General features: G+C 35.7%; 2 protein-coding genes and 1 pseudogene across 2 annotated transcripts; 2 read left to right on the forward strand and 1 right to left on the reverse strand.

The window, feature by feature from the left end:
- Positions 1–7,109: 7,109 nt before the first annotated feature.
- On the reverse strand, positions 7,110–11,117 carry LOC132060039 (zeatin O-xylosyltransferase-like). The gene is made up of 3 exons (XM_059452896.1): positions 9,548–11,117; positions 8,368–8,400; positions 7,110–8,308 (listed from the first exon to the last, which is right to left on the reverse strand). The coding sequence occupies exons 1-3, from the start codon at positions 10,904–10,906 to the stop codon at positions 7,412–7,414; spliced, it is 2,289 nt and encodes a 762-aa protein (XP_059308879.1). The 5' UTR covers positions 10,907–11,117; the 3' UTR covers positions 7,110–7,411.
- A 7,235-nt stretch (positions 11,118–18,352) lies between these two features.
- LOC132060038 (uncharacterized) lies at positions 18,353–22,823 on the forward strand (annotated as a pseudogene).
- A 913-nt stretch (positions 22,824–23,736) lies between these two features.
- LOC132061531 (uncharacterized) lies at positions 23,737–24,794 on the forward strand. Its single transcript, XM_059454327.1, has 3 exons — positions 23,737–23,911; positions 24,024–24,616; positions 24,765–24,794. Exons 1-3 carry the CDS (start codon positions 23,737–23,739, stop codon positions 24,792–24,794), a joined length of 798 nt encoding a protein of 265 aa, XP_059310310.1.
- The last annotated feature ends 65 nt before the right edge of the window (positions 24,795–24,859 follow it).

Genomic DNA, 24,859 nt, shown 5'->3' on the forward strand with positions numbered 1-24,859 from the left:
CGCTCAAGTAACGATCCAATGTATTTTACGATTTTACAACTAAGAGTGAGTTTATGCTAATTAGATAATGATCTCTAAAATCTCATCAAAAATCTCTCGACCAAATCAATGAATTTCACTCTAAGCTTTCTCAAGCCTTAGAGTGTGATATTAAGCACAATCAATATAATCTCAAGTAACTTTCCTATCTCTAGCTCAAGTTATTAGATGAGTTTTAAAGCCTCAAATTCTTGTTAATTAATCTTTCCAACTTCAATCTTCCTCTCTCGAGCTCAAATCGAAGTGAATGGGCGGGTCTTAGGGTTAGCTAATCCCTTAAGAAACATTAAAGAACAAGATTAATTAAAACAACATTAACTCACTTCATTAGCAATAAAAATCATTCAATACATAAGCAAAACAAAAGTTTCATCCAAACTTTAATCATAGAATATTTCAATAAACAAGATTCAAGTAATGGAATGGATCAGAGTACTACACACTTAGATATTCAATACATAACAAGGAATTGAAGAAATGAGTAAAAGAGTAAGAAATTTCTCATCTAAGTCTTCAAATCTTCTCTTCCAAAGTGTGAGTTGATGAACCCTAGTCTCCAAAACTTGCGTTGAAAATGGCCAAAGATGAAAAATGATGTCTTCAGGTCTTGCCTTTGTAGTACCCCCATTTTTTCAAGTCAAAATATGGCAAAATAAACACCAAAGTTTCAGTTTTGCTAATCTGTCCCATTTTTGCAGTTTTAGCCACTTTTTCGTTTTCTTCAATTTGGTCTCTTTTTGATTTGTTTTTCACTTGGTTTCTTCCAAAGCTATTCTCAATAATATAAACCTATAAAATGGAAGTAAATGACATTAAATGCACTAGTTTCTCAATCAAAACATAACAACAATCTAAGATTAAAGAAGAAATAAGTTGGTAAAATACCAACTTATCAGACGTAGGTTTGGCTTATCCTCATTGAATCTTGTGCCGTTTCCTTCTTCTCTATTCTTTTATGTGTGATTGTGTGTTATTTTAACGTCGTTATTTTTGACAAGAAGTACTACTATAAAATGGGGTTTATATGAACTTTATGCGTTATCTAGTACTGCATGATTATTCTTTGGTTCAATATATAGACGACTCATCAAATTCACTAAATTTCTTTCATTTAAACACTTGAACTAAGACTATGACCTATTGAACACCTTATGTTGTCGCAGATATCTCTATTAAACACTTATTTTGTAGCTCCAAACAAACCAAAGTGCGTGTATATCACTCGCTGTCGACTTGACTAGACCAATCATATAAAATAACACATGCATCAGCAAGGATATGCAATAGAGAGTATTACTTTGGGGGTGCCTAGAGCTGCTTGGCCTATGCACTCTGACCAGCCAATAAATGGTTTCTTGATGGGGGAAATGTTGAAAATAGGCCTGATTGTGAGGGAGTAGGAGAAATGCGAGGAGCTGGTGAGTTCATCCATCATTGAGAATATCGTGAGGAAGTTGATGGCATCAGAAGAAGGTGATGCGATGAGGAGTTAAGATTCTCAACAGGAGTTTTCAAGTATTTTGTTTCTTCTCGTTTTCCTTTTAATTTCTTAGATCTTGAAATGTTCAGTATCTGAAAAAGATGATTAATTAATCTGGTTTCAACAATTAATCTTTATTTTCATTTGAATATACAACACGCTTCAAAAGTTGCCGAAACTGCATCAGATTTTGTATAACATTAATTTCTGATATTCATCATTTTGACTTTGACTATCAATGTGATCAAAGTTCATTGCTATACGTGCATACTCCCTCCATTCCATAATAAGTGGTGTTTTAAGCTCATGCGCACCCCTTAGAAAATTGCTCACTCCTAGAAAAGTAGGAGTATTTTTACGAACTTACCTCTAATCAAGTTTTACTACTTTATAGAAAAAGAAAAGTTAGTTAATGAATCTGGACTATTTAAATAAGGATAATCTATAAAATTAAAAGAATCGCCCTTTAAAAAGTCAAACCAAAAATCCTAAACCAAAACACTTATTTTGGAAAAAATTAAAATACCTAAACCACTTATTATGAAATAGAGAAAGAATATAACATATGAGAAGAGTGATTGTAGATTAAAATATTCAACAAAAATAATAAAATTTAAAATAAATAGCTAATTAAACCTGACCATAATTAAATATACGCTAATAAGTATTAATATTCATAGATATCAATATTATTATCATTCCTAGTGGATTTTGTTAGTATTAGTGTTGATTAGACTTTATATGATTATTAACTGCATTTTAAGTTCAAGCTTTAATAATATGATAATAGATTAAAACTACTTAAAAATTTAAGAAATATTTATAAATTACATTACAAATAAATATTTTAAAATTGAATACAATGTTGCTAAACGCCTTTGACTTTTTTGGAGCTAAAAACCAAACCAAACCAATTATTTTGTTATATCCGCACTTGACTGTGATATATTCAAGCATGCAATTCCTATATTACTCTTTTCCAATAATCCTATTCCAAAAAAATAAAAAATAAAAAATAAAAAATCAATGGCTGATAAATGTTCAGCACAAGTCCATCTCAATCAATTTATCGACACCTCTATTCTCATGTCCAGTTACAATATCCCTTTCCATTATGTTGGAACCACTGCTCATATTCAACAAGCGAAAACTCGGCTTCATGGTTTTAAATATCCTCACATTATAACACACATTCAATTCCATGAGTTTCGTATACCTTCTTTTGAAACTTCCCTTCCAAATCTTAATGCTCCTCACAAATGTCCAAACCAACTAATCCCTTCATTCTTCGAATCTGCCATCTCCGCGAGCCAGTTTGCTCACTAGTACGCGAACTTCTTAGTACTAAACTACTAATCATAATTGGTTCGTTCCAAAAAGGCATAATACATAAACAGGTCCTCAAACTTGGCCTCAGCTGGCAAGTATGCCCTCTTACTTTGGGTGTGGACAAGTAGGCACCTCAAAAAACTACATCTAGAATTAAAAGAAAACAGCTATTGCACTACATACATATAGAAGCATGATATCTCTTGCCATCACAATATGTCAGTAGGAGATACATCAGCCTTCAATTAACTTCACAGACTCCTGGACATGCGTCACAAGGACAAAAACAGTGGCAACTCGAGCATAAACACTTAACCAACAACTTTCTTGGTTTTCGTTCATCATTTTTCGTTTGTCAGCCAGCTGATTATAACGGTGATTCCCATGGCAGGACGGAACCTGATGTAGAGTCGATATGGAAAAGGCAAAAGGCAACAATCATGATAGCATGTATGGTGTTTTTTGGCATGGCTGACGTTTTGGGAGAGAGGGCTAAAGGTAGGTGTTATCAAAATGCTCAATTGTAACAAGGCTTTAACAAGTGAATATATTTGGTACCAGCCTGCTCATGATATTATTTAATTCGTTGTCACCATTAGAAACTATGTGTTAAATATAAAGTTCAACGCTAATTTTAAAACACATATGAGAGGAGCAAGATCCTAACTTTCAGCCGTTGTTGATGAAATTTATTCCAAATTTATATACTTATGTATTATTTAAAAGGTTCAATGTGATGCAAAGATGTGAAATTCAAACTTGCGAATTAATTTGGTAACCTGCATCTGTCTACTGTCACACCCCTTTTTTTCCCACAAAAATGATTTATATGTTAAGATCAAAAGGGTTTTCAAATCGAAAGTGACAACTCTTTTTCTCTAAATAAAATCCCTTTTCGAAACATATTTTTTTTCGTCACTTTCGATTTGAAAACCCTTTTGATCTTAAAAACAAGTTTGACTCTAGAATACTGATCATGCGATAGAGATTCCGGTTAAGGAATTCTGTTGACCGAGGGGAAGGTGTGAGGCATCCCTCGAGTCCCGTGGTTTTAGCACGGTCGCTTTAATTAACTCTTATCGGCTTAAATAGAAACTCAATCAAGTAAACTTACATAAAACAAACAAACACACACACGAGAACAGCTCAAAAATAAAGTCTAAATTATTACAACCCGGAATACAAAAAATGCGAGAAAATAAATATCTACTATCCTATGCTAACCTATTCTAAGCTATTCCCGACATCCCAGGGTCTTTTCCACAAGCGGCCTCCATTTTACATTGATTTCCTCCGGGACAACCCACCGAGAATGAATACATAATATTCAAAATCGAGTAAAAGAAAACACACAAATATACGAGCCTAAAATTTGCCTATTGAGGTCTGAAGCAGAAAAGGTAAAACATGTATTTTTATTTAAAGAAAGAAAAAAACAATCTAAACATTTCCAACATGCTTAATCATCTAAAACAAAACGCACAAATAGAGATTTTTTTTTCATGTTTGTATAATCGAAGAGAAACAGTGACTTAGACAAATTGTGAGCTATTGCACTAAGTCAAGAAACTAATATAATTTTGTGATTAATCACATCCATTTGCTGTTAAATCATTTTTTAGACAATTAGTTTAACTTAGTCTTATTCTTTACAAGACCTATCTTAACCTCAATGGGCAGGTTTAAAATTCCACCTTTCTAATTCAAGATGTCGAATGATATAGAGACCGTAGCGACAAAGACCAAACATTTAACAAGCTCATCAAAAGAGAATATAGTGGTATGGCCAAGAAAAACACACATGAACGGACAAAGGGATAAGAAAAAAAACAGTGAAGAATTGGACCTTCAAAATCTGACCTTGATTATTTGATAACTTTGAAACTCAACAGCCAACAGGATTCACGTACGGGACCTCGACGTCAACTGAAACTTTGATCGGAAGACCCACACTTCGACCAAGAATTACCACAAACAGAAAAGGAAATCTATACGTGACAGGTTGGTGTTTTGGAGCTGCTGAAAAAATTGAGTCCGGCTGCTCATGGTGTTAGTCTATATGTGTATCTCCCCCCTTATTTTTTTTACTCTGTGTGTGGTATATGATGGTTTGTATAGGCTGGCCATCATGGCCCCTTATCTATACATTTATCGGCTTACAATTTTTAACTATTCAAAAACTTATATGTGTAGTGTTAAACCATTCTTCAAACCCGTCTCTCTCTCTCTCTCTCCGCTTCTTTTTCCTTTTTTGTTAAATAAAAAAAAAGAAAAAGAAAAAAAAAAGAGCATTCTAGCACTCTGTGTGTGCATACAATTTCTCGTAACCATTCTTCTCAAACACTACTTGGCGTCGGTTAATATTATTTTCTAAAATAAATCGATGGAGTCCGTCAGTTTTTTTTTTATTTTTTTTTATTAAAAAACCGATCGGCTCCGTCGGTTTTTAGAGCGAAAAAACAATATAAATTAAATCAATGTAAGTATATGAACAAAGAATATCAGTGGTCTAGTGGTAAAGCCCTTTAATGCCAAGGAACATACCCAGGTTCTATTCTAAGTTCCTACATTTCATTCTTTAATTTTCAAAAAAAAAAACCTGTGAGTCCGTTGGTTTTTTTAAATTTAACCGACGAATCGGCTACGAAAAGCGAGAGAGAACTTGAGAAAAAAAGTTGAGGTTAAAGAATGAACTTCGAGGGAAAAGAAAGGAGAGAGAGAGAGAGAGAAGCTTGAGGAATGGTTTAACATTAATCTCACTTTGATGCTTATTTGTACGCTCGTTTATATAAAAAATAGACTAGAGACCAAATTTGATAAGTTTTTGAATAGTTAAAGGACTCAAGTATAGTTATGGACCGTTTTAGACCTACTCCCATAGATAAGGGATTATTTATGGCCTTTTCTCAGGTCATGTGTATGGTGTGGATTAGCAGGGCAAAAGAATTCTATGTAGAAATGTTATCATGTAAATAAACAGAAAAAGACGTATGAAAGAATGCTAGTGTATAATATTATTTTTTACTCCTTTTCCTTGATTTTCGTTTCCATAAATAAACCTACTAAATAAAATAGAATAATCGACACAACAAAAATTAAACTTAAAAGAAATATTTGACGCTAGAAGGTGAGACACCCGGGGTGGATCAAAATTACTTGTCTGGATCTACTTCAAGTTACATCGCCATTATTGAAGTCCTAATATTCATGCCTGTCATCACCCTCCAAGTGCCTTAGTTTATGAATGTTAAATTTTAACTCAGTTGATGCAACTTATTGCTAGTAGCGTGGGAAGGAAATTAATGACTATGACTACTATTATATGACTCCTTGGACGCGTAAATAAAGGAGTATTTTTTTTTCATATTCAATTAATATATACTGATAATGTAAAGAATTTCTAGCATCAATGTATTATAAGACGCTCTTTATATTAAGTTTCCAAATTATACTTGCAATAAACAGTTAGCTAGTGTTGCAGCCGTTGAGACAATAGGACATTTATGTAAAATGAATTGAACTTCCAAAAATACTACAGCCAGTACTAGTTTGATTCTTCGTCGTTTTGTATATCTCACGTGTCTCAAATTAAAGTTAAAGTAATGTATTTTAAGGACGCGTAAAGTCATGTTTTTACTTGCACACTTAAATAAGAACTATTTATGTATGGCTGAGGAAGAACAGACCATCATAATTTCATGGAAATAGCTATAGCACTACGTACATATAGAAGCATATCTCTCTTGCCATTATAATTAAGATGAAATAGGAGATACATCAACTTCAATGAATTTCACAGCTTCTTGGACATGCGTCACAAGGGCAAACACAAACGCAATACTCGCATAAACTAGCCTGATCCAAGAAATTTAAGGTATAGTATAAACTAGTTTGAGCAAAGAAACAGATAAGTGACAGGTCTAAATTAAAGAAGATTGAATAGTAACCAAACTACTTGAGAAAAACGAACAAGAAAGAACTAGCCTACACCACTTGGCCTTGCCAAATTCTAGTGAAAAACAGGTCTATTTACTGATGAAACTTGATGTTGATAGACAAGCTATATATCCAATATTATTAGGAATTCACATACTTGGATCACTTTGGAAACTTAAATCTCCAGAAGTCCTGCTGATTTACCTTTTAAATAATACATGTTGAACTAATTGAAAATACACTGGAACAGAAAAATAGGATCTTGATGAGCAGGCTAGCATTATAATATCAAATACACCAATTTTAACCTTTTAAATAATACATGTTGACTTTAATGGTTAGTGAAATTTGAAGTTATCCAATGCAATTAGCAAGTTTAGCACATATTTGCATCATGCGGAAATAGATATATCCAGCAAGTCTAGCTATTTTTACCTTTAAATAATACACGTTAAATTAATTTGGAATAAATTTCATCAGCAACAGTTGAAAGTTAGGATCTTGCTCCTCTCAGCACAAAAAAAAACTATCCCAGCGCGTATTGGAGCAAGATCCTAACTTTCATTTGGAATAAATTTCATCAGCAACAGCTGAAAGTTATTCCAATTGTTACCAATACATCTGACTTCAACGAGTAATGTGAGCAATGAAAGAATCCATCTCAGCGCGGTTTATACCCCCTTCCATCACTGATTTCTTGGTAGCATATCTCAAATCTGCTGCTCTTTTCCTCATCTCAGCTCCCTCTGGTGAAGCCATCAAAGTTCTCACAGCATTTTCAACCATTTCTGATGTAACACCTTCATCACGACGCGCCCATGGCCTAACAGTTAGTCCAATTTTCAGATACTTTGTTACAAGTTGAGCATTCCTTGGCTGATCTGAATGCATGGGCCAAGCTGCTATAGGAACTCCAAAGGACATACTCTCCATGCACGAATTCCATCCGCAATGACTCATAAAACCGCCCGTTGAACTATGTGCTAAAATTTCCAACTGTGGTGCCCAATCTCTTACTATAATCCCTCCACCTTTTATTCTCTCTTCATATCCTTCAGGCAGATGGATTTTCTTAACTTCACTTGCAAAAACATTTCCTTTGTCAACATCTCTGAGTACCCAAATGAACTTTTGCTGGCTTTTCTCTAGTCCAAGTGCAATCTCTTCAATTTCTTCATCACACAACGAAATAGTCGTTCCAAATGACACGAAAATAACCGAGCGTGGTTCTTGTTTGTCAAGCCAATCCAGGGACTCGTGGTGCTTGTTGGAGCCTTTTTCAGTCTCCGTTAGCACCAGGGGATTGAATGGACCAATAGCCCATAGTTTCGTGTCATTGAATTCTTTAGCCATTAAATCAAGATGCAAACTTTCAATCACTCTGGATGAATTGAAAAGTTCACCAGAGCTAATTTTCCCAAAAAAGGGCACAACTTCTTTCTTCATATATTCCCAAAACTCAAAGGAAAAACAATCTTTGATTGATGGAATGTCCTCATAATGTTCAGTTCCGGGCAAACGAGGCTTTCCTTTAACTTCCCAAAAGTATGAATATCTATGGAAAGCTGAGATAGAATTGAAACAGTAGCATTCAGTATTTGGCATTTCAGGCAAATCTTGAACTACCGGATGCATCAAACTATCATAAATGACAACAACTTTTCCATGATTCGCGCTTAGAAGTTTGCGTACTACTGAGCAAACTGGCTCGCGGAGATGGGAAGTTGCATACAACAAAGGAATTAGCTGGTCTGGAAATTTGTCAGAAGAACTAGGATTTGGTGAGGGGGTTTCAAAAAAAGGTAATTGAAATTCATGGAAGTGAATGTTTGTAATGGTGAGAGGATCGAAGCCATGAGCACGGATTTTAGCTTGTTGAATTTGAGGGGTGGGTCCAACATAATGGACAGGGATATTGTACAAGGAAACAAGTCGAGAGAGATGGAGAAGTTGATTGAGATGGCCTTGTGCTGGAAGTGGTACCATGACTACAGCTATTGGGCTGTTTGAGGTGCATTTTTCAGCCATTGGCAAAGACTTTTGTCTGATTTAAGAGAGAAAGAGAAAGTTTAGAGATGAGAAATCTTTGAACTTTCTTGCAAATTTAAGAGCATGTTTGGTGTCTGAGGAAACAGATAAAAAGTCAAACTACTTTAACCTTTTAATTAATACATGTTGAGTTAATTTGGAATAAATTTCAACAACAGCTCAAAGTTAGGATCTTGCCTAACAGTTAGTCAAATTCCTTAGATACTTTGTTACAAGTTGAGAATTCCTTGGCTGATCTGAATGCATTGACCATGCTTCAATAGGAAGACTCATAAAACCGCCTGGTGAACTATGTGCTAAAATTTCCAACTGAGGTGCCCAATCTCTTACAATAATCCCTCTGGATGAATTGAAAAGTTCACCAGAGCTAATTTTCCCAACAAAGGGCACAACATAATTTTGCTTGAACAAATGAGAATTGCATACAAGCTCGTTAATTAATTATCTGTTAAAAGAGAAATATAAAGCAATAATCTCACTGATAGCCATAAAGGGTTTCAGATACTGAATAATCCAGGACCAAAGAAATTTAAGGTAGTATACACTAGTCTGTGCCAAGAAGTAGACTAGTGACAGGTTAATATAAAGGAAAAAGAGAAGTAACCGAAAAACTTGAACAATTTCTGGTGAAAAGTAAGTCTATCTTGTGATATGCGCGATGAAAGAATCCAACTCCATTCGAGAAGCTCCCTCTTTCTCTGTGGACCGCCTTACGGCTTCTCCCAATTCTTTTGCTCTTTTCCTAATCACATCACCTTCTTCTGTTGCCATCAACTTCCTCACGACATTCTCAATGGTGGATGCACTCACCAGCAAATCGCGTTTCTCCCACTCCCTCACAATCAGGCCTATTTTCAACATTTCCGTCACCAAGAAACCATTTTTTGGTTGATCAGAGTGCATAGGCCAAGCAGCCATAGGTACCCCCATTGTAATGCTCTCTATGCAAGAATTCCATCCGCAATGACTCATGAACCCGCCTGTAGACGAATGAGACAAGATTTCTGGTTGTGGCGCCCAATCTCTGACCACTAACCCAACCCCTTTTACTCTTTCCTCAAACCCGTCTGGCAACTCAACTTTTCTAGCTTCCCCAGTAAAGATATCTCCTCTATCAGCATCTCTCAACACCCATATAAACCTCTGTTTGCTCTGCTCTAACCCCATCGCGAGCTCCTTGATTTCCCTATAGGAAAAAGAAGTTGTTGTTCCAAACGATACATAAAGAACTGATCTTGGAGGTTGTTTGTTAAGCCAGTCCAAACATATATCGTTCCTATTCGAGACATGATTTAGTTTAGTAGGCAAAATTGGTCCAATTGCCCATTGTTTCTTGTTCTGTGTACCTCCTACTTGTGCCAACAAATCAAGAAACTTGCCTTCAATTACTTTGCTTGTATTATGGATATAACCGGATCTAACATCCACATATGGACTCTGAGAAGCTCCACGATCCCTGATTTTATCTGTCATAATTCCTTCAAGGGAAGGTAACTTTTTAAGCAATTCCTCTTCAAGTTGGACAGGTATTCCCACAGAAAAGCATATCAAACAGTACAAAGTGAACACTGAAATGCAATTAAATATATAGGACTCCGCGTTGTGCAAGGAAGAAACATCCTGAACGTTATAGGACATTAAAGAATCATGAACGACAACGACTCTTCTTGATTTTGAGGAAATATCGCGTAAGAAGGAACCAATGGGCTCGCGAAGAAGCATACAAGCATCCCATGATGGCTCGAGATGTGACGGGAATTTGCTCAAGGCATTAAAGTCAGGTGGTGGTGAGGCAAATTCAGGAGTTGGGATGTCATGGAAATGGATTTTGGCTATGTCTGAAGGATCTAAGGCGTTGGCTCGAACCCGAGCTTGAAGATTATGTGTAGCTGCGCCAACATAATAGACTGGAAGATCATATGTTGAGGAGATTAAACAGGCAAGTTGAAGAAGTTGATTAAGATGGCCTTGACCTGGAAATGGAACCATGACTATAGCTACTTCTTCTTGTTTTAAGTTGCTAAACATGGAAGTGGAAAAATCGGAATTTTGTACTTCTTTCTGATACTCCATGTCTCCTGATTGAGCTTGTGTCACGAAAGATTTAGAAAAATCGGAATTTTGTACTTTTGTTGGATCCTCCCTTTGAAGGCTAAGAGATTTGAACAAAAGTAAACAGAAGTAAGACTAGTAAATTCTGATTACCTTCCAAAAAATTTGTTCTTGAAGTGTTTATTTTATACATAAGAAAAAATAACTGAAGTCTCTCAGTTCCTTTACCTTTCAAGCTGGAAATGATTAATAATATTTATGTACAAATAAAATGCAGTATGTCATTACGTCATACAACTTGTTCAGTCTCGTGAGAAATAATGTCCATTCATCCATTATTTGAGTGGGGCAACAAAAGCGAGTATTTTTTTATGTGAAATTACCCCTTGAGTAAATCGACAACAACAGATAACCATCACTGCTAAAAACACACGTTTTTTCGAGGTAAAAAATCAACGGAATTATAAGGAGTATTTCAGTTGGTTGACTATCTAAACTTTTACGTTGTTGGTGAGGATTCGAATTCCCACAATGTAATTTCCTCTCTCATTTCTCCTTCCCCTATGTAATAAAAAGAAAATTAAAAAAAAAAACAACGGAACACCGTCAGTCGTAATAAGGGATTTCCGACAAAAAAACCGATGGAATGTGCTTTGCCTTTTTTTCTTTTCTTTTTTTTTTGAAGCGAATATTAGACAATTCAAATATTTCATCTGAATGGCCTTTTTTATTAATAATAAAAAAACTCAAAAAAAATAAGTACAAGTAATGGGAGTAGATCTTACCTTATATGGTAATAACTAATAACTACATCGGTAAAAATAATCGACCGATGCTATCCGAAATTTATGTAAAAAGTCTCAGTTGGTCAACTAAATACTGCCGCATTTTCTGACACCTTGTTGGAAAAAGAAGGATAAATACAAATAAATTTAAAATATTGATTTATTATTAAGATATAAAACGCATGGACTAACCCGTCAGTTACTTCAAAATATTTTATCCAGTATGATATAATAACAGTCCGTTATAAAAATTAGCTACGTGTAACTTTGTTACGTATACCAATTATACTTTTTGTGTTTCAATTAGTATATCATGTTGACTTACATAATGCATGTTTGTGAAGGCAAAAAAGGATTGGCTAACAAAATAAAACCTTTGAAAATGTGTGTTTTGTACCATAAACAAAAGATAAAGGGGAAAACTAACTAATATGGGTCTTTTTCACCTATCTTTATCATCGATAGGATATAAACAAACCCCCCACCCCACACACACACTCCCTCTTAGTGGTGGATTAAGCTTTATCATCAACCTTGACTTTGTTATGGTCAATAAAAGCAGGAACAATAATATTAGTTTTGTAAAGTTATGGTCAATAAAAGCAGGAACAATAATATTAGTTTTGTTTTCTACTATTCTAAAGTCAGTCAGTCGTCTTTGTCCGAACTATATTGTAAACACACACGTATATGGAACCCTACATACGTTCAGAACTTTTTTTGACCATTTTGTATTTGGATTATTTCTCAATTTGTATGTGTCATCCTTGCACAGGAGCCATATTAATCTTCTGATATCTGTTTGCAACAAATCCCAAGTATGAGTTTATTTATCAAGATTGTGTGTTCAGTTTTGCATATGAACTCTCTTGCTTAATTCTGATTGGTTCATATAAATCATTGAGCTTATCACAAATGTTGTTTGTGATTGATCAAGACATGTCAATTTAGACGCTTAAACACTTTTGATTGGTTCTTATTTTGACCGGGAGTTGCCACACATTTGAACATGTGGCATCATCTTGTTGGTCTTGAATTTAATTGAGATGTCACATTATTGAATATGTGGCATGAGTTTGGACCTTCAGGTAAAATGGACTTTGGGCTTGAAAATAATATAATTGGACTAATTTAATTTGTAAAATCCAAATTAAATATTTGACCCAAATAATTCAGAATTTAATCCAAATTTTGTACAAAAAATTGCGGATTGTCCTTCATATGGACTGGTCTTTTAATTACGCTGGTCTTTAATTTTTGGCCCTACTCATTGAATGAAAATTTGTGAGCCAAAGTACCCTTATTCGCTCGTCTATGGAACCAGAGATTCTGGTTTCGAGCTCCAGCAAAGTTTTTTTTTAAAAAAAAAAAAATTATCGAAAGGCAAGGTTTTCATAGAAACTATGTCTATTCGACGCAAAGTTATGTCTTAAGGCATAGTTCCGCAGGATAAATTAATTTCTACAAAATTATGCCGGACAAGGTATAGTTTCTATGAAAACCTTTTTTTTCCCTCTTTTTTACTCTGCTGGAGTTTGAACCCAGATTGTCAGTTTATTACTTAAAGTGCCGAAGGACAAAAATTAAATACCAGCGATTTGAGGGGCAAAAATTAAAGACCACCACAAGATAGGGGCAATCATGCGAATTGCCCTTTGTATGGACCAAAACTCAATAATTTGTAAATGTCTACGGTACTATCATTCCAATTTATAAGGGATTTATAATTCAACACAATTCACTAAAAAATAGTGAATTGTTATAAAATAATAAAGCAAGCAAGAAGACTATTGTGGTGAAAGAGAGAAGAGAGGAGATATCTTTATTTCTCTTGTTAGGGGTTGATTTACAATGAAGGAGAACCTTTATATTTATAGGGGAAAAGTGACTTGATCCCAAAGTCACTACCCTAATATTTCTCCTAAAGATAGACGTCCACAATAATAAATAATATTTATAACACTCCCCCTTGGATGTCTATTTGATAGATATTGTGTCTCGCTAAAACCTTACTAGAAAAAACCCAATGGGAAAAAAATCTAGTGAAGGAAAAAGAGTACACATTTCTAATAATACGTTATTTGGTTGCCTCATTAAAAACCTCACAAGGAAAAACCCAGTGGGACAAAAACCTTGAAAGGGAAAAAGAGTACAACGCGTATTAACTCCCCCTGATGAGAATTTCAATCCAAAAACTTGAATCTACACATCTTCACTCGAGAGTTGCAGTTGGTATAGACTTGGTGAATAAATCAGTCGTATTATCACTCGAGCAATTTGTTGCACCTTGGTATCACCATTCTTTTGGAGCTCATTTGTGAAGAACAGCTTTGGAGAAATGAGCTTTATCCTTTTATGAATCCACTCTTTAGTTGGACTATATATGTTGTTGCATCTTCAGTCTTTGGATAGAGTTGCATCAGCATATAATATTGTTGAAATCACTCCAAGTGCATTCCTGACTTGTTTTATAAACATATGTTATCTTTATATGATTTGATTGTCATATAGAACAACATCATATGACTATAATCCCTTATAGTCATAGCAAAATATATAAATGCATCAATTGCATAAAGATATGACACTTCAGGACCCAAAAATTCTACAAGTTTCTCATTTCAACTTCTTGCAGCAGATAATCTATTTCTTTTGAAAACTCTTCAAGAGTTTCAATAATTCTCAAGTAATAAACTTGCACCAACAATATGATAGATTTTGATTTTCACAAAGTCATAAGGATAAATAGAGTCATTTGTGCCCTTAGTCAGTAAATATTCATTAAGGTGATAAAATCGCGTTCACCTTGCGTCACTTAATTCATATGAGAATTATGAACAAATTTCTACAACTTGTATATGCTTCAGGCATTTAAAATTCTTCAGGAATTTTCACATAATTTTGTCAAGTAATTCATATAGGCTGTGACAAAATCTATTTCTATTTAAATATGTGACATCTTCTGGTGTCTTGACAGCAGGTCCAATAAGCTTTACGCTTACCAAGATGTGTCATTTCACATGATAATAATTTCTACGTTAGCATGCTTTAATAGACGTAGAATTTAGATCCTCACAACCTTTTACAATATTGCGCTATATTGTACCAAATATATCGTCGACGATATATTATCTTGTATCAGTTTGCAATAGGACATAACTTATTGAGATCTCATCACTTCCATTATTTTTAGGTACCTAACCTCCCATAAGGTTTCATGAAGTGTTATGTCGTAGGCTCTTCAAGAGCACATTACCTCCTTATAATGATCATTGATCATTTGCTCCTCTTTCTTTTCAATGATTATTGCATTTGGAACCGATTAGTCTACCACGCTTCATGCATGCTATAGACTCTGTCCTTCAGGGACATGAATTTAATAGGAGCATTTTGCAGCTGAAATTAGAAATTAATTTTGGGTCAGCAAATGCTTCTAGCATTTGAGTTGAATTATCTTTTGAATGAGGATCATACTAATGATAATTCATAACATATTCCTCAGCTGCTTATTCTCCCCCCCCCCATGTTAGAAAAACTAACATATATCTCATCTTCTTTGGGGGAATCCATCTTTGTGCATCGTGATAGATTAATTAATCATATACCACACACTAAAAAACTGTTAGATGGAAATATCTGGTTCCTAACCCTGAACCAATTGTGAAAGGAGAATTATCATAATTTATTGGTCTGAAGCATACAAATGATGTTGTATATCATATCTCAGACCACCACATGAAGCTTTGTCCTCATAAACAATGGTTTAGCTATTTATCGGAGGCATTCAACGCCAAACCAGCTTGGTATAAACTAGCATTAACAAGATGAATTATCTTGATTACATAATCTAAAAATTGTGCTCTCAACTCAATTATTTTGAGCAAGTAACTTTGCATATGTCAAAGCTGGGTTGACAATAAACGCACATGTGACCGTCTTATCGATGCATCTATTTAAGACATCACATAACAGGTGAACGGGCCCATATTCACCTTTTATATTTTTTTTTCAGAATTTAGGGAATCCAATCCCAACATTAGCCAGTATAATCAACTTATCATGAGAACAAACAATAAATATAAATCCTTGAAGAATCTTCTAGTTCTTCAATATGAATACTCAATCAGCACATCATATTTGAATCGTGATATCCAAATTGCTCATGCCAACTTATAAAATTATCTATAAGAGTAAACTTCAAGTTTACCATGCCATGTGCTATTTGTTTCAGTAAACTTCTGGTTTACTATGACATAAATTATTATTTTTTGTACCAATAAACTTCTGGTTTACCGTAACATGTGATTTCATCATGGTTATATTTGTGTAGTACAATTTGGAGAATAAAGAGGGTAACCATTCACATACATATTTCTTACCCAATATGGTTTTGAAGATATTTAATCCTCCAATCATTTATAGCTTCAATATGGTAGCCATTTATTTTAGTAAACGTCGGGTTTACTAAAACCTGTGTTTCGATCTTAACAACCTTGTGTATTTCAATCTAGAATGAATGACATAATATTATATAAGCTCTTCAGGAGCCTTTAATTTATTCTCCATAATCACATATTGTTTGGACACTACTGGTGTCATGATTCTTGTATACAAACAACTGGGCTCTTCTGGACCTTGATCATTAATTTTGTACTACCAAATATTGCTTAGATACTTCTGGTATCATGAAAGCAAATTTAGACATTACTAGTGCCATGATCTTCTAGATAAATAGTCAGCTCTTCTGGAGCTCTTAATTGATATTGTACTATCAAATATATTTTAGATACTGCTGGTATCATAAAAGAAATTTTAGTTAAACACTGGTGGTGTCATGAGATGAACAATAATTAAATGGACATGTAAAAACAATAGTAGAGTTCAAAATTTGCTACTTCGGGAGCAGATTTCTGAGTTTGCTACTTTGTGAGCAGATTTATGAGTTTACTACTTCGGGAGTAAATCATAAAATATTTAGAATATTTTCTTTTTCAATTGTTCTACCTCTGTCTGAGGTGAGGCGTGATATTTTCACAACCAAAAACACGTTTATAAGTTTTATTACAGACTATCACATTCACTTCAAGGAATGGATCTGTATTTGTAACATTCATCAAAAGTTCTCATTCTTCAGGAATGAAACAGAATCATCTCTACGTGTTCTGAGCATATCAAATTATGATAGCTTAATACCTCTTTTAAGATGTTGCTACTTCAGGAGCAAATCAAAGTATTAGAGTACTTTTCTCTAACATATCTTCATTTGTAATCACAGCAAATCTATGAAAATATTACCACTTCTGCTGATTATACGCATAAATAAATCTAACCATAACAAGACATCAAAAATATTGCCACTACAGGTGGCCGTATAATTTTTGGCAAACTCTACTGAAGTTGGAACAACCCTAAGATTGTTTTCCAATTTATAATCCTTTCGGATTATTTTATGGTAATAAGTACCAAAATAACTGTTGTATACTAAGTCATACATATATCCCGTAACCAACCGAATAATAAAAAAGAATATTAAATCAAAAGGAAGCAGAAAGCCCCAATTACTTACATGTATTGGCCACCTTACCTTTTCCATGTAATATAGCATACTAGAGTTACAGATCTCATGAAGAATTGAATACATACGAATCACTTACTTTTCCTCTTGATTTCTAACAAGGTACGGGTGGTACCATAAAGCTCTCAGAGATGATAATATTTATGTGGACTAAATTTTAACAAAATATTATAGACTCGTGCTGATAACGTGTTATAAAATAATAAAGCAAGCAAAAAGAATATTGTGGTGAAAGAGAGAAGAGAGGAGATATCTTTATTTCTCTTGTTAGGGGTTGATTTACAATGAAGGAGAATCTCTATATTTATAGGGGAAAAGTGACTTGATCCCAAAGTCACTACCCTAATATTTCTCCTAAAGATAGACGTCCACAATAATAAATAATATTTATAACATGAATATCTTTTTTTATAATCGAGAATCCTCGAGCATAGTGGCACACGATTCGAAACTCGGTGGATAATGAACTCGCTCCTCTACTCTTCTCCACTTAAATATCTAGCTTTTATCCGCTGCAGAGTTCAAACTCGTAACATGAGTCTAACGTGCAAACACATATGGCGTTCCTACAACTAAATCAAAGCCCTAGGGTGTGGCAGGAAAAGCATTCGGTCCAGACGTACTATGACAAGAATTTTGGAGTCTTGCACAGTTGCAAGAAAATTCACATCAAATGAATTGGCCTCAGCCCAAAAGAAAACAAGACATGCACAAAAGCTAAGAAGAAGAACAAAATATGTATAATGCATTGATCGAAAAAAGAAGAAAAAAAACTTTATTTGCACTAGATTTAAACTATATACTCTTAACAATATAATGATTTTTTCACCATCGGTATAATTTAACATGTTGCAACAGTTTATATACCATTGCTTAGGCATATGTCTAGGAAATTTTACAAACCTCAAAGTAAGGATGCCTTGCTGCAATACTTGAGATCTTACTAATAGCAGTTTATTAAGTTACCCACTTATTTTGTCTCCAGAGATCTTAATTTTCTTAATGATATAGTCATATCAAACATGTTAAACTCCAATAATATAATAAAAAAGATAAGAAGTAGAGACAAGATCTGCATATTCTTTTGATTTTATCGAGAAGTGCACCATCACATGTATGGGTCAGAAATTAAGTCACATGTGACCATATATGCTTATGTTATTATAATCCATTTCTCTAACTACTAATTGATACTACTCATTCTTTGGTTCAAATCTCATAGACTGAAGTTCATTACCTTGAAAAATTGAATCCTGAAATCCCATTTGATCAATGGCTATTAACAGTGAAAATCTTGCAAACAATGAACTAATCAGTAGCAGCTTGAAACAAGATCATGAAGTAGTTGTAGTGATTGTTCCACTTCAAGCTCAAGGTCATCTCAATCAGCTTCTCCAATTTGCCTGTCGAATTTCTTCTTATGGTCTCTCTGTTTACTATGTAGGCTTGGCCAACTACAATCATCAGGCCAGGGTTCGAGCCAACGCCTTAAATCCTTCAGATATAGTTAAGATCCACTTTTATGACCTCCCAAGTAATCCAGATTTTGCCTCAGGCAAAATCCCGACGACTTGGGATGTTTGCATGCTTCTGCGCGAGCCCATTGCTTCCTTCTTACGAGACATCTCGTCTAAGGCAAGACGAGTTGTTGTTCATGATGTTGTAATGTCCTATAATGTTCAGGATGTTTCTTCCTTTCCAAATGCCGAATCATATATCTTCAACTGCATTTCTAGTTTCGATATGTACTGTAGTCACATATGCACAGCAGCAGGGTTGCCCGTTCCACTTGAAGAGGAACAACTCAAAAAACTGCCCTCTCTCGAAGGATGTTATCCCGATGAAATCATGCACGTAGGACGTTTGCAGTCCCCGTATACGGGCATAAAGGCCGGTGATATCTACAATACAAGCCAAGTGATTGAAGGTAAAACTTATCTTGACTTGTTGGCACAACTCGCGAGCACACAAATGAAGAAACAATGGGCAATTGGACCGATTCTCCCTACTAAACGTCTAGATCATTTCTCAAATAGGGACAACATATGTTTGGATTGGCTGAACAAACAACCTCCAAGATCAGTTCTTTATGTATCTTTTGGAACGTCCACTTCATTTTCGGACGAACAAATCGAGGAGCTCGCGATGGGATTAGAGCTAAGCAAACAGAAGTTCCTATGGGTGTTGAGGGATGCTGATAAAGGAGTTCTCTTTAATGGGGAAGCTAGAATTAAAAGACTTGAGTTGCCGGAAGGATTTGAAGAAAGAGTTAAAGGGGTGGGCTTAGTGGTGAGAGAATGGGCACCACAACCAGAAATATTGGCGCATTCGTCCACGGGTGGGTTCATGAGCCATTGTGGCTGGAATTCTTGCATAGAGAGTATTACTACGGGAGTTCCAATAGCCGCTTGGCCTATGCACTTTGACCAACCAAAAAATGGTTTCTTGGTGACAGAAATAATGAAAATAGGCCTGATTGTTAGAGAGTGGGAGAAACGCGAGGAGCTAGTGAGTGCAACAACCATTGAGAATATTATTAGGAAGTTAATGGCATCGGGAGAAGGCGATGCCATCAGGAAAAGAGCCGAAGAACTAGGAGAGGCTGTAAGGCAGTCCACAGAGAAAGGGGGTGCTTCTCGAATGGAGTTGGAGTCTTTTGTTGCGCATATCACAAGATAGACTTGTTTTGCACCAGATAAGCTAGTGATAATTTGGAGTCTAGATTTTTCCAAAAAAAAAAAAAAAATCTCTTTTCAAGCATTTTGGTTACTCTACAATTTCTTTAACCCTGTTACTTGTTGTTTCTTGGCTCAGACTAGTCGATCGCTTGGAATGTTCACTATCTGAAAATTTATCTCTGTCAGAATGTCTACATATTAGCTACTACACTAGCATGTTTTTAAATTATTTTCCGTGTTCCTATTGATTTCATATCTTACCTCATAAGTGTGCCTAAATCAACCACAGGTCCTTCTGAACATTATAAGATATTAAAATATCATGAACTTAACATTGACAACTCATCTTTCTTTTGACAAAATACTTCGAAAGAAGGAAGCAATGGGCTCGCGCAGAAGCATACAAGCATTCCAGAATGCCGGGATTCTGCTCATGAAGGCATTGGGGACGGGTGGAGTATGGGAGGTCATGAAATTGGATTCTGGTGATGTCCGAAAGACTTAAGGTATTGGCACATAGCTGAACATGATGATTGCAGATGTCTAAGCCAACATAATAGACATACACAACCACTTTATATAAGTAAAAATATTCTGTTCATGATAGAAAGAATGAAAGTACTGAGTTAGTCTCATTCCTGGGACTTCTTCAATGTTGTTATAAGCTCTCCAAGTTATGATTATGAAATGTCAACTATCTGATTCTCTGAGTAACTGATACTAATAAGTGTTTTTCCCCTTTTTAGTTACTAAAGAAGTCAATGATATTATTAAGCAACTTCTCACTAAATGCTGAAAACTTTTTATCAGCTGGTTCTCTTCATTTTTTAATAATCAACAAATCCCCGAGAGGTAAAAGTTTTCCTAACGTAGTACCTTTTTTGGATAATTTTCTATCAAGAACAGAACCTTTTGACTCTACTTAAATTAGTGGTATATATGTCAGCATAACTTGAGATCTAGCACATGCATTTGCATGTAGTAAGGACATACAACTAAGCTGAGAGAAGACTACCTATAAGCTTCTAAAATCATATGTTTACTTTGGTTCAAATCTCATAGACTTCACTTCATTATCTTAAAGCAAAACTGAATCCTCAAACCCCTTTTTGTCTATGGATATTAACAGTGAAAATCTTGCCAACCATGAACTCAGCTGCAGCTTGAAACAAGATGAAGTAGTTGTAGTTATGGTCCCGATTCCTGCTCAAGGCCATCTCAATCAGCTTCTCCAATTTTCCTGCCTAGTTTCCTCTTATGGTCTCCCCGTCTACTATATTAGCTTAGCCACCTACAACCATCAGGCCAGGGTTCGAGCCAACGGCTTAAATCCTTCAGACATCGCCAAGATCCACTTCCATGACCTCCCAAGTCCTCCTGACTTTGCCTCAGGCAAAATCCCGACACTTTGAAATGCTTGCATGCTTCTGCGCGAGCCCATTGCTTCCTTCTTTCAAGACATTTCATCTAAATCAAGAAGAGTTGTCGTTGTTCATGATGCTTTAATGGCCTATAATGTTCAGGATGTTTCTTCCTTTCCCAATGTTGAATCCTATATCTTTAATTGCATTTCTAGTTTTGATATGTACTATAGTTACATATGCACAACAGCGGAGTTGCCCATTCCATTTGAAGCAGAGGAACCTAAAAGGATGCCCTCCCTTGAAGGATGTTACCCAGATGAAATCAAACACCTAGGAAGTTTTCAGGTTCAATAAATGGGTGTTAGAACAGGTGATATACATAATACAAGCCAAGCGATTGAAGGTACTACTTTAATTGACTTGATGGAACAACTCGCGAGCACACAAAACAAGAAGCAATGGGCAGTTGGACCCATTCTCCCTACTAAACTAGACCATATCTCATATAAGAAAAATGGCTGTTTGGATTGGCTGAACAAACAACCTCCAAAATCAGTTCTTTATGTATCATTTGGAACGTCGACTTCATTATCTGATGAGCAAATCAAGGAACTTGCAATGGGATTAGAGCAAAGCTAACAGAAGTTCATATGGGTGCTAAGGGATGCCGATGAAGGAGTTCTTTTCACAGGGGAAGCTAGAACTAGGAGACTTGAGTTGCCTGAAGGATTTGAGGAAAGAGTGGAAGGGGTGGGCATAGTGGTTAGAGAATGGGCACCACAACTAGAAATATTAGCTCATTCATCCACAGGTGGATTCATGAGTCATTGTGGCTGGAATTCTTGCTTAGAGAGTATTACTATGGGAGTTCCAATAGCCGATTGGCCTATGCGCTTTGACCAACCAAAAAATGGTCTTCGAGGATGTAAATTATGAAAATAGGCCCGATTGTTGAGAGTGGGAGAAGCACGAGGAGCTAGTGAGTGCATCCACCATTGAGAATGTTGTGAGGAAGTTAATGGCATCGGAAGATGGCGAGGTCATTAGGAAAAGAGCAGAAGAACTAGGAGAGGTCATAAGGCGGTCTACAGAGAAAGGAGGTGCTTCTCGAATGGAGTTGGAGTCTTTCGTTGTGCATATCAGTAGATAGACTTGTTTTTTTCACCAGAAGCTTGCATTGAATCCTCTGTTGTTAGCTCTAACCAGTTTTTACCAAAAGTTTCTTAATAAAAGTCTTTGGGATGCTTCAGTTTCTGAAACTTTTCATCCCTATGGGTTATATGACTCTGATGCTTTCGTATGAAAAGCTATATGTCTTACCTAAAATTTCTTAATAACTTATCATTTGTTGGGTTTTGATATTGGTGAATGGGAAATGATGGGATGAAAAGTGAAGGGAATGTAAAAGGTCCCTTTTTGCTTTGGTTAAAGCATTTGTCCCACATAGGAAAAAGAGAGGAAAAGAGAGGTATATATATTACATTACACCTTCTCTAGTTGCTAAAAGGGTTGAGGGGGAAAGGACCCCTTGCGCAGTCGTCGTCGCTCGCTTGGCTTCGTCAAAGATTGATTGATTATCTTTTTGGACAAACTTTTCTTTAATTATTTAATTAATTAATTATTTAATTAAATAGAAAATTGACCCTGACCCGCGACTTGTGATCGACCCGGTCCGTTTTTCTCTTTCCGGATATTTTCAAATTTCCCTCCAAAAAACCTGGTGACTGATCTGAATGGTTGCAAACATTCAGAATCAGTACCTCCAACTGCTATAAATTCCTTCATTTTTTCAGAATTCAATACGAATTTTTTTCGCGCTCAAAACAGATAAAACCTTTCTCTCCAAAACTCTCTTGTTTATTCTGTGTGATATACTACCGTTGAGTGGTTCGCCGCTACCAGAATTTGGAGTACTACTATTCTGGTAAGATAATCGTTCTATCCTGGGAGGGGATATTCCATCAACCTCGAGTACTGTGAGGAGAATAATTTCCTTAAGGACACACTTTGAACTAAGTGAGCTCGATTATATTCTGAAAAATATTTTTATTTTTCCAACACTGTTTCTGTTCATTTTCCAGTTCGTTGTTTATCGCTTTTAAGTATTTCATCATCGTGTAACTGTTTTTACTAAGTGTTTTACGTACCCGTTGAAACTTTATTTAAACTTATACGATTATTATTTTCAATAACAATCTTAAGGAAATTAACTATAATATTATAATCTGTATTCTGTTTAAGGAGATTAAAACTTGTGTAGTTTTCTACTCCATATGAATATTAGTATTCTGACTCGAAGATATAAAAACTTCGTTGGAATACCAAAGTTCATAATTACACTGCGATTTGAAGAAATAAAATCTTCATCGTTTAAGTTTGTGATTTAATTGCTATTCTCGGTTTTATTAACTAAAACGAGCTTTGTCGATTTGATGCTGACAAAGAAATAATGGCAATTGAGACTGGAACTCCCTCTGCGACTGGAACTCCCTCTGTGAATATTGCACCAGCGGTTACTCCTACAACCCGTTCCACTGTGAAACCGGCTGAGAAACCTGCGAAGTTCACCGGTGCCAACTTTAAAGGATGGCAACAAAGAATGTTCTATTGGCTTACCACCCTTGGTATGCAAAAGTTCACCAAAATGAGGACCCTCCCGTGCTCGGCTCGCCGACATGCCCGACAACCAAAGTTCACGGTTACCGAGGCTTGGAAACAGCTGATTTTTGTGCAAAGGTTACATTTTGAGTGCCTTAGAAGATGACTTGTACAACGTCTACAAGGCAAGAGAGACCTCCAAAGAACTATGGAGTGCACTTGAAAAGAAGTACAAAACCGAAGATGCTTGCTTGAAGAAGTTTGTGGTTGCCAAATTCCTAGACTACAAAATGGTGGATGGAAAAACCCTTGGAACCCAAGTTCAAGAGCTTCAACTTATCTTCCATGACCTTATTGCTGAAGGTATGGTAGTGAATGAAGCGTTCCAAATGGTTGCAATGATTGAGAAGTTGCGGCCCTCATGGAAAGATTTCAAGAATTATCTTAAGCACAAGAGAAAGGAAATGAAGTTGAAGGATCTTGTGATTCGTCTCAAGATTGAGGAAGATAACAAAACCTCTGAGAAGAGGTACCGTAAGAGTTCACCGATTGAAGGGGCAAACGTCGTTGAAGATGCTGCTCCGAAAAAGAACAAGAAAAGGAAGAGGCCTTCTGGAAAGGAGAAGGATCATAACAAGAAAAAGTTCAAGGGCAACTGTTATAATTGTGGTAAAGGTGCCATAAAGCTCCCGACTGTCGTGCCCCCAAGAAGGACAAAGAGAAAAACAAGGGTCAGTGTCACGACCCGCCTAGAGGGCCGCGACGGGTACCCGGAGCTAGATACCGAGCACCATACATCGTACCGTGTCATCTTGACCTGTGTTCATATAAGCTTCATAAACATGTACACATATCCACATATACCAACATTCATGACAGCAAAAGAATAATGTACGAAAAATACATTGAGGGCACATGACAATCGCAATTACCCACATACAAGTATCTACGAGCCTCTAATTGAAACTTGAGGT

The sequence above is a fragment of the Lycium ferocissimum genome, chromosome 6 (genome assembly GCF_029784015.1).
Source record: "Lycium ferocissimum isolate CSIRO_LF1 chromosome 6, AGI_CSIRO_Lferr_CH_V1, whole genome shotgun sequence".
Lineage (NCBI taxonomy): Eukaryota > Viridiplantae > Streptophyta > Magnoliopsida > Solanales > Solanaceae > Lycium > Lycium ferocissimum.

Excerpts from the sequence above, each read along its gene's own strand:
- LOC132060039 (XM_059452896.1), bottom strand. The coding sequence starts at position 10,906 with ATGGAGTATCAGAAAGAAGTACAAAATTCCGATTTTTCCACTTCCATG. Across the intron at positions 8,401-9,547 it reads CAAAAGAATTGGGAGAAGCC|ATTTGCCTGAAATGCCAAAT; the intron begins GTAAGGCGGTCC and ends CGGTAGTTCAAG. Across the intron at positions 8,309-8,367 it reads GCCAAATACTGAATGCTACT|CCTCGTTTGCCCGGAACTGA; the intron begins GTTTCAATTCTA and ends GTTAAAGGAAAG.
- LOC132061531 (XM_059454327.1), top strand. The coding sequence starts at position 23,737 with ATGGCAATTGAGACTGGAACTCCCTCTGCGACTGGAACTCCCTCTGTG. Across the intron at positions 23,912-24,023 it reads CTATTGGCTTACCACCCTTG|GTTACATTTTGAGTGCCTTA; the intron begins GTATGCAAAAGT and ends TTTTGTGCAAAG. Across the intron at positions 24,617-24,764 it reads GGACAAAGAGAAAAACAAGG|CAAAAGAATAATGTACGAAA; the intron begins GTCAGTGTCACG and ends CATTCATGACAG.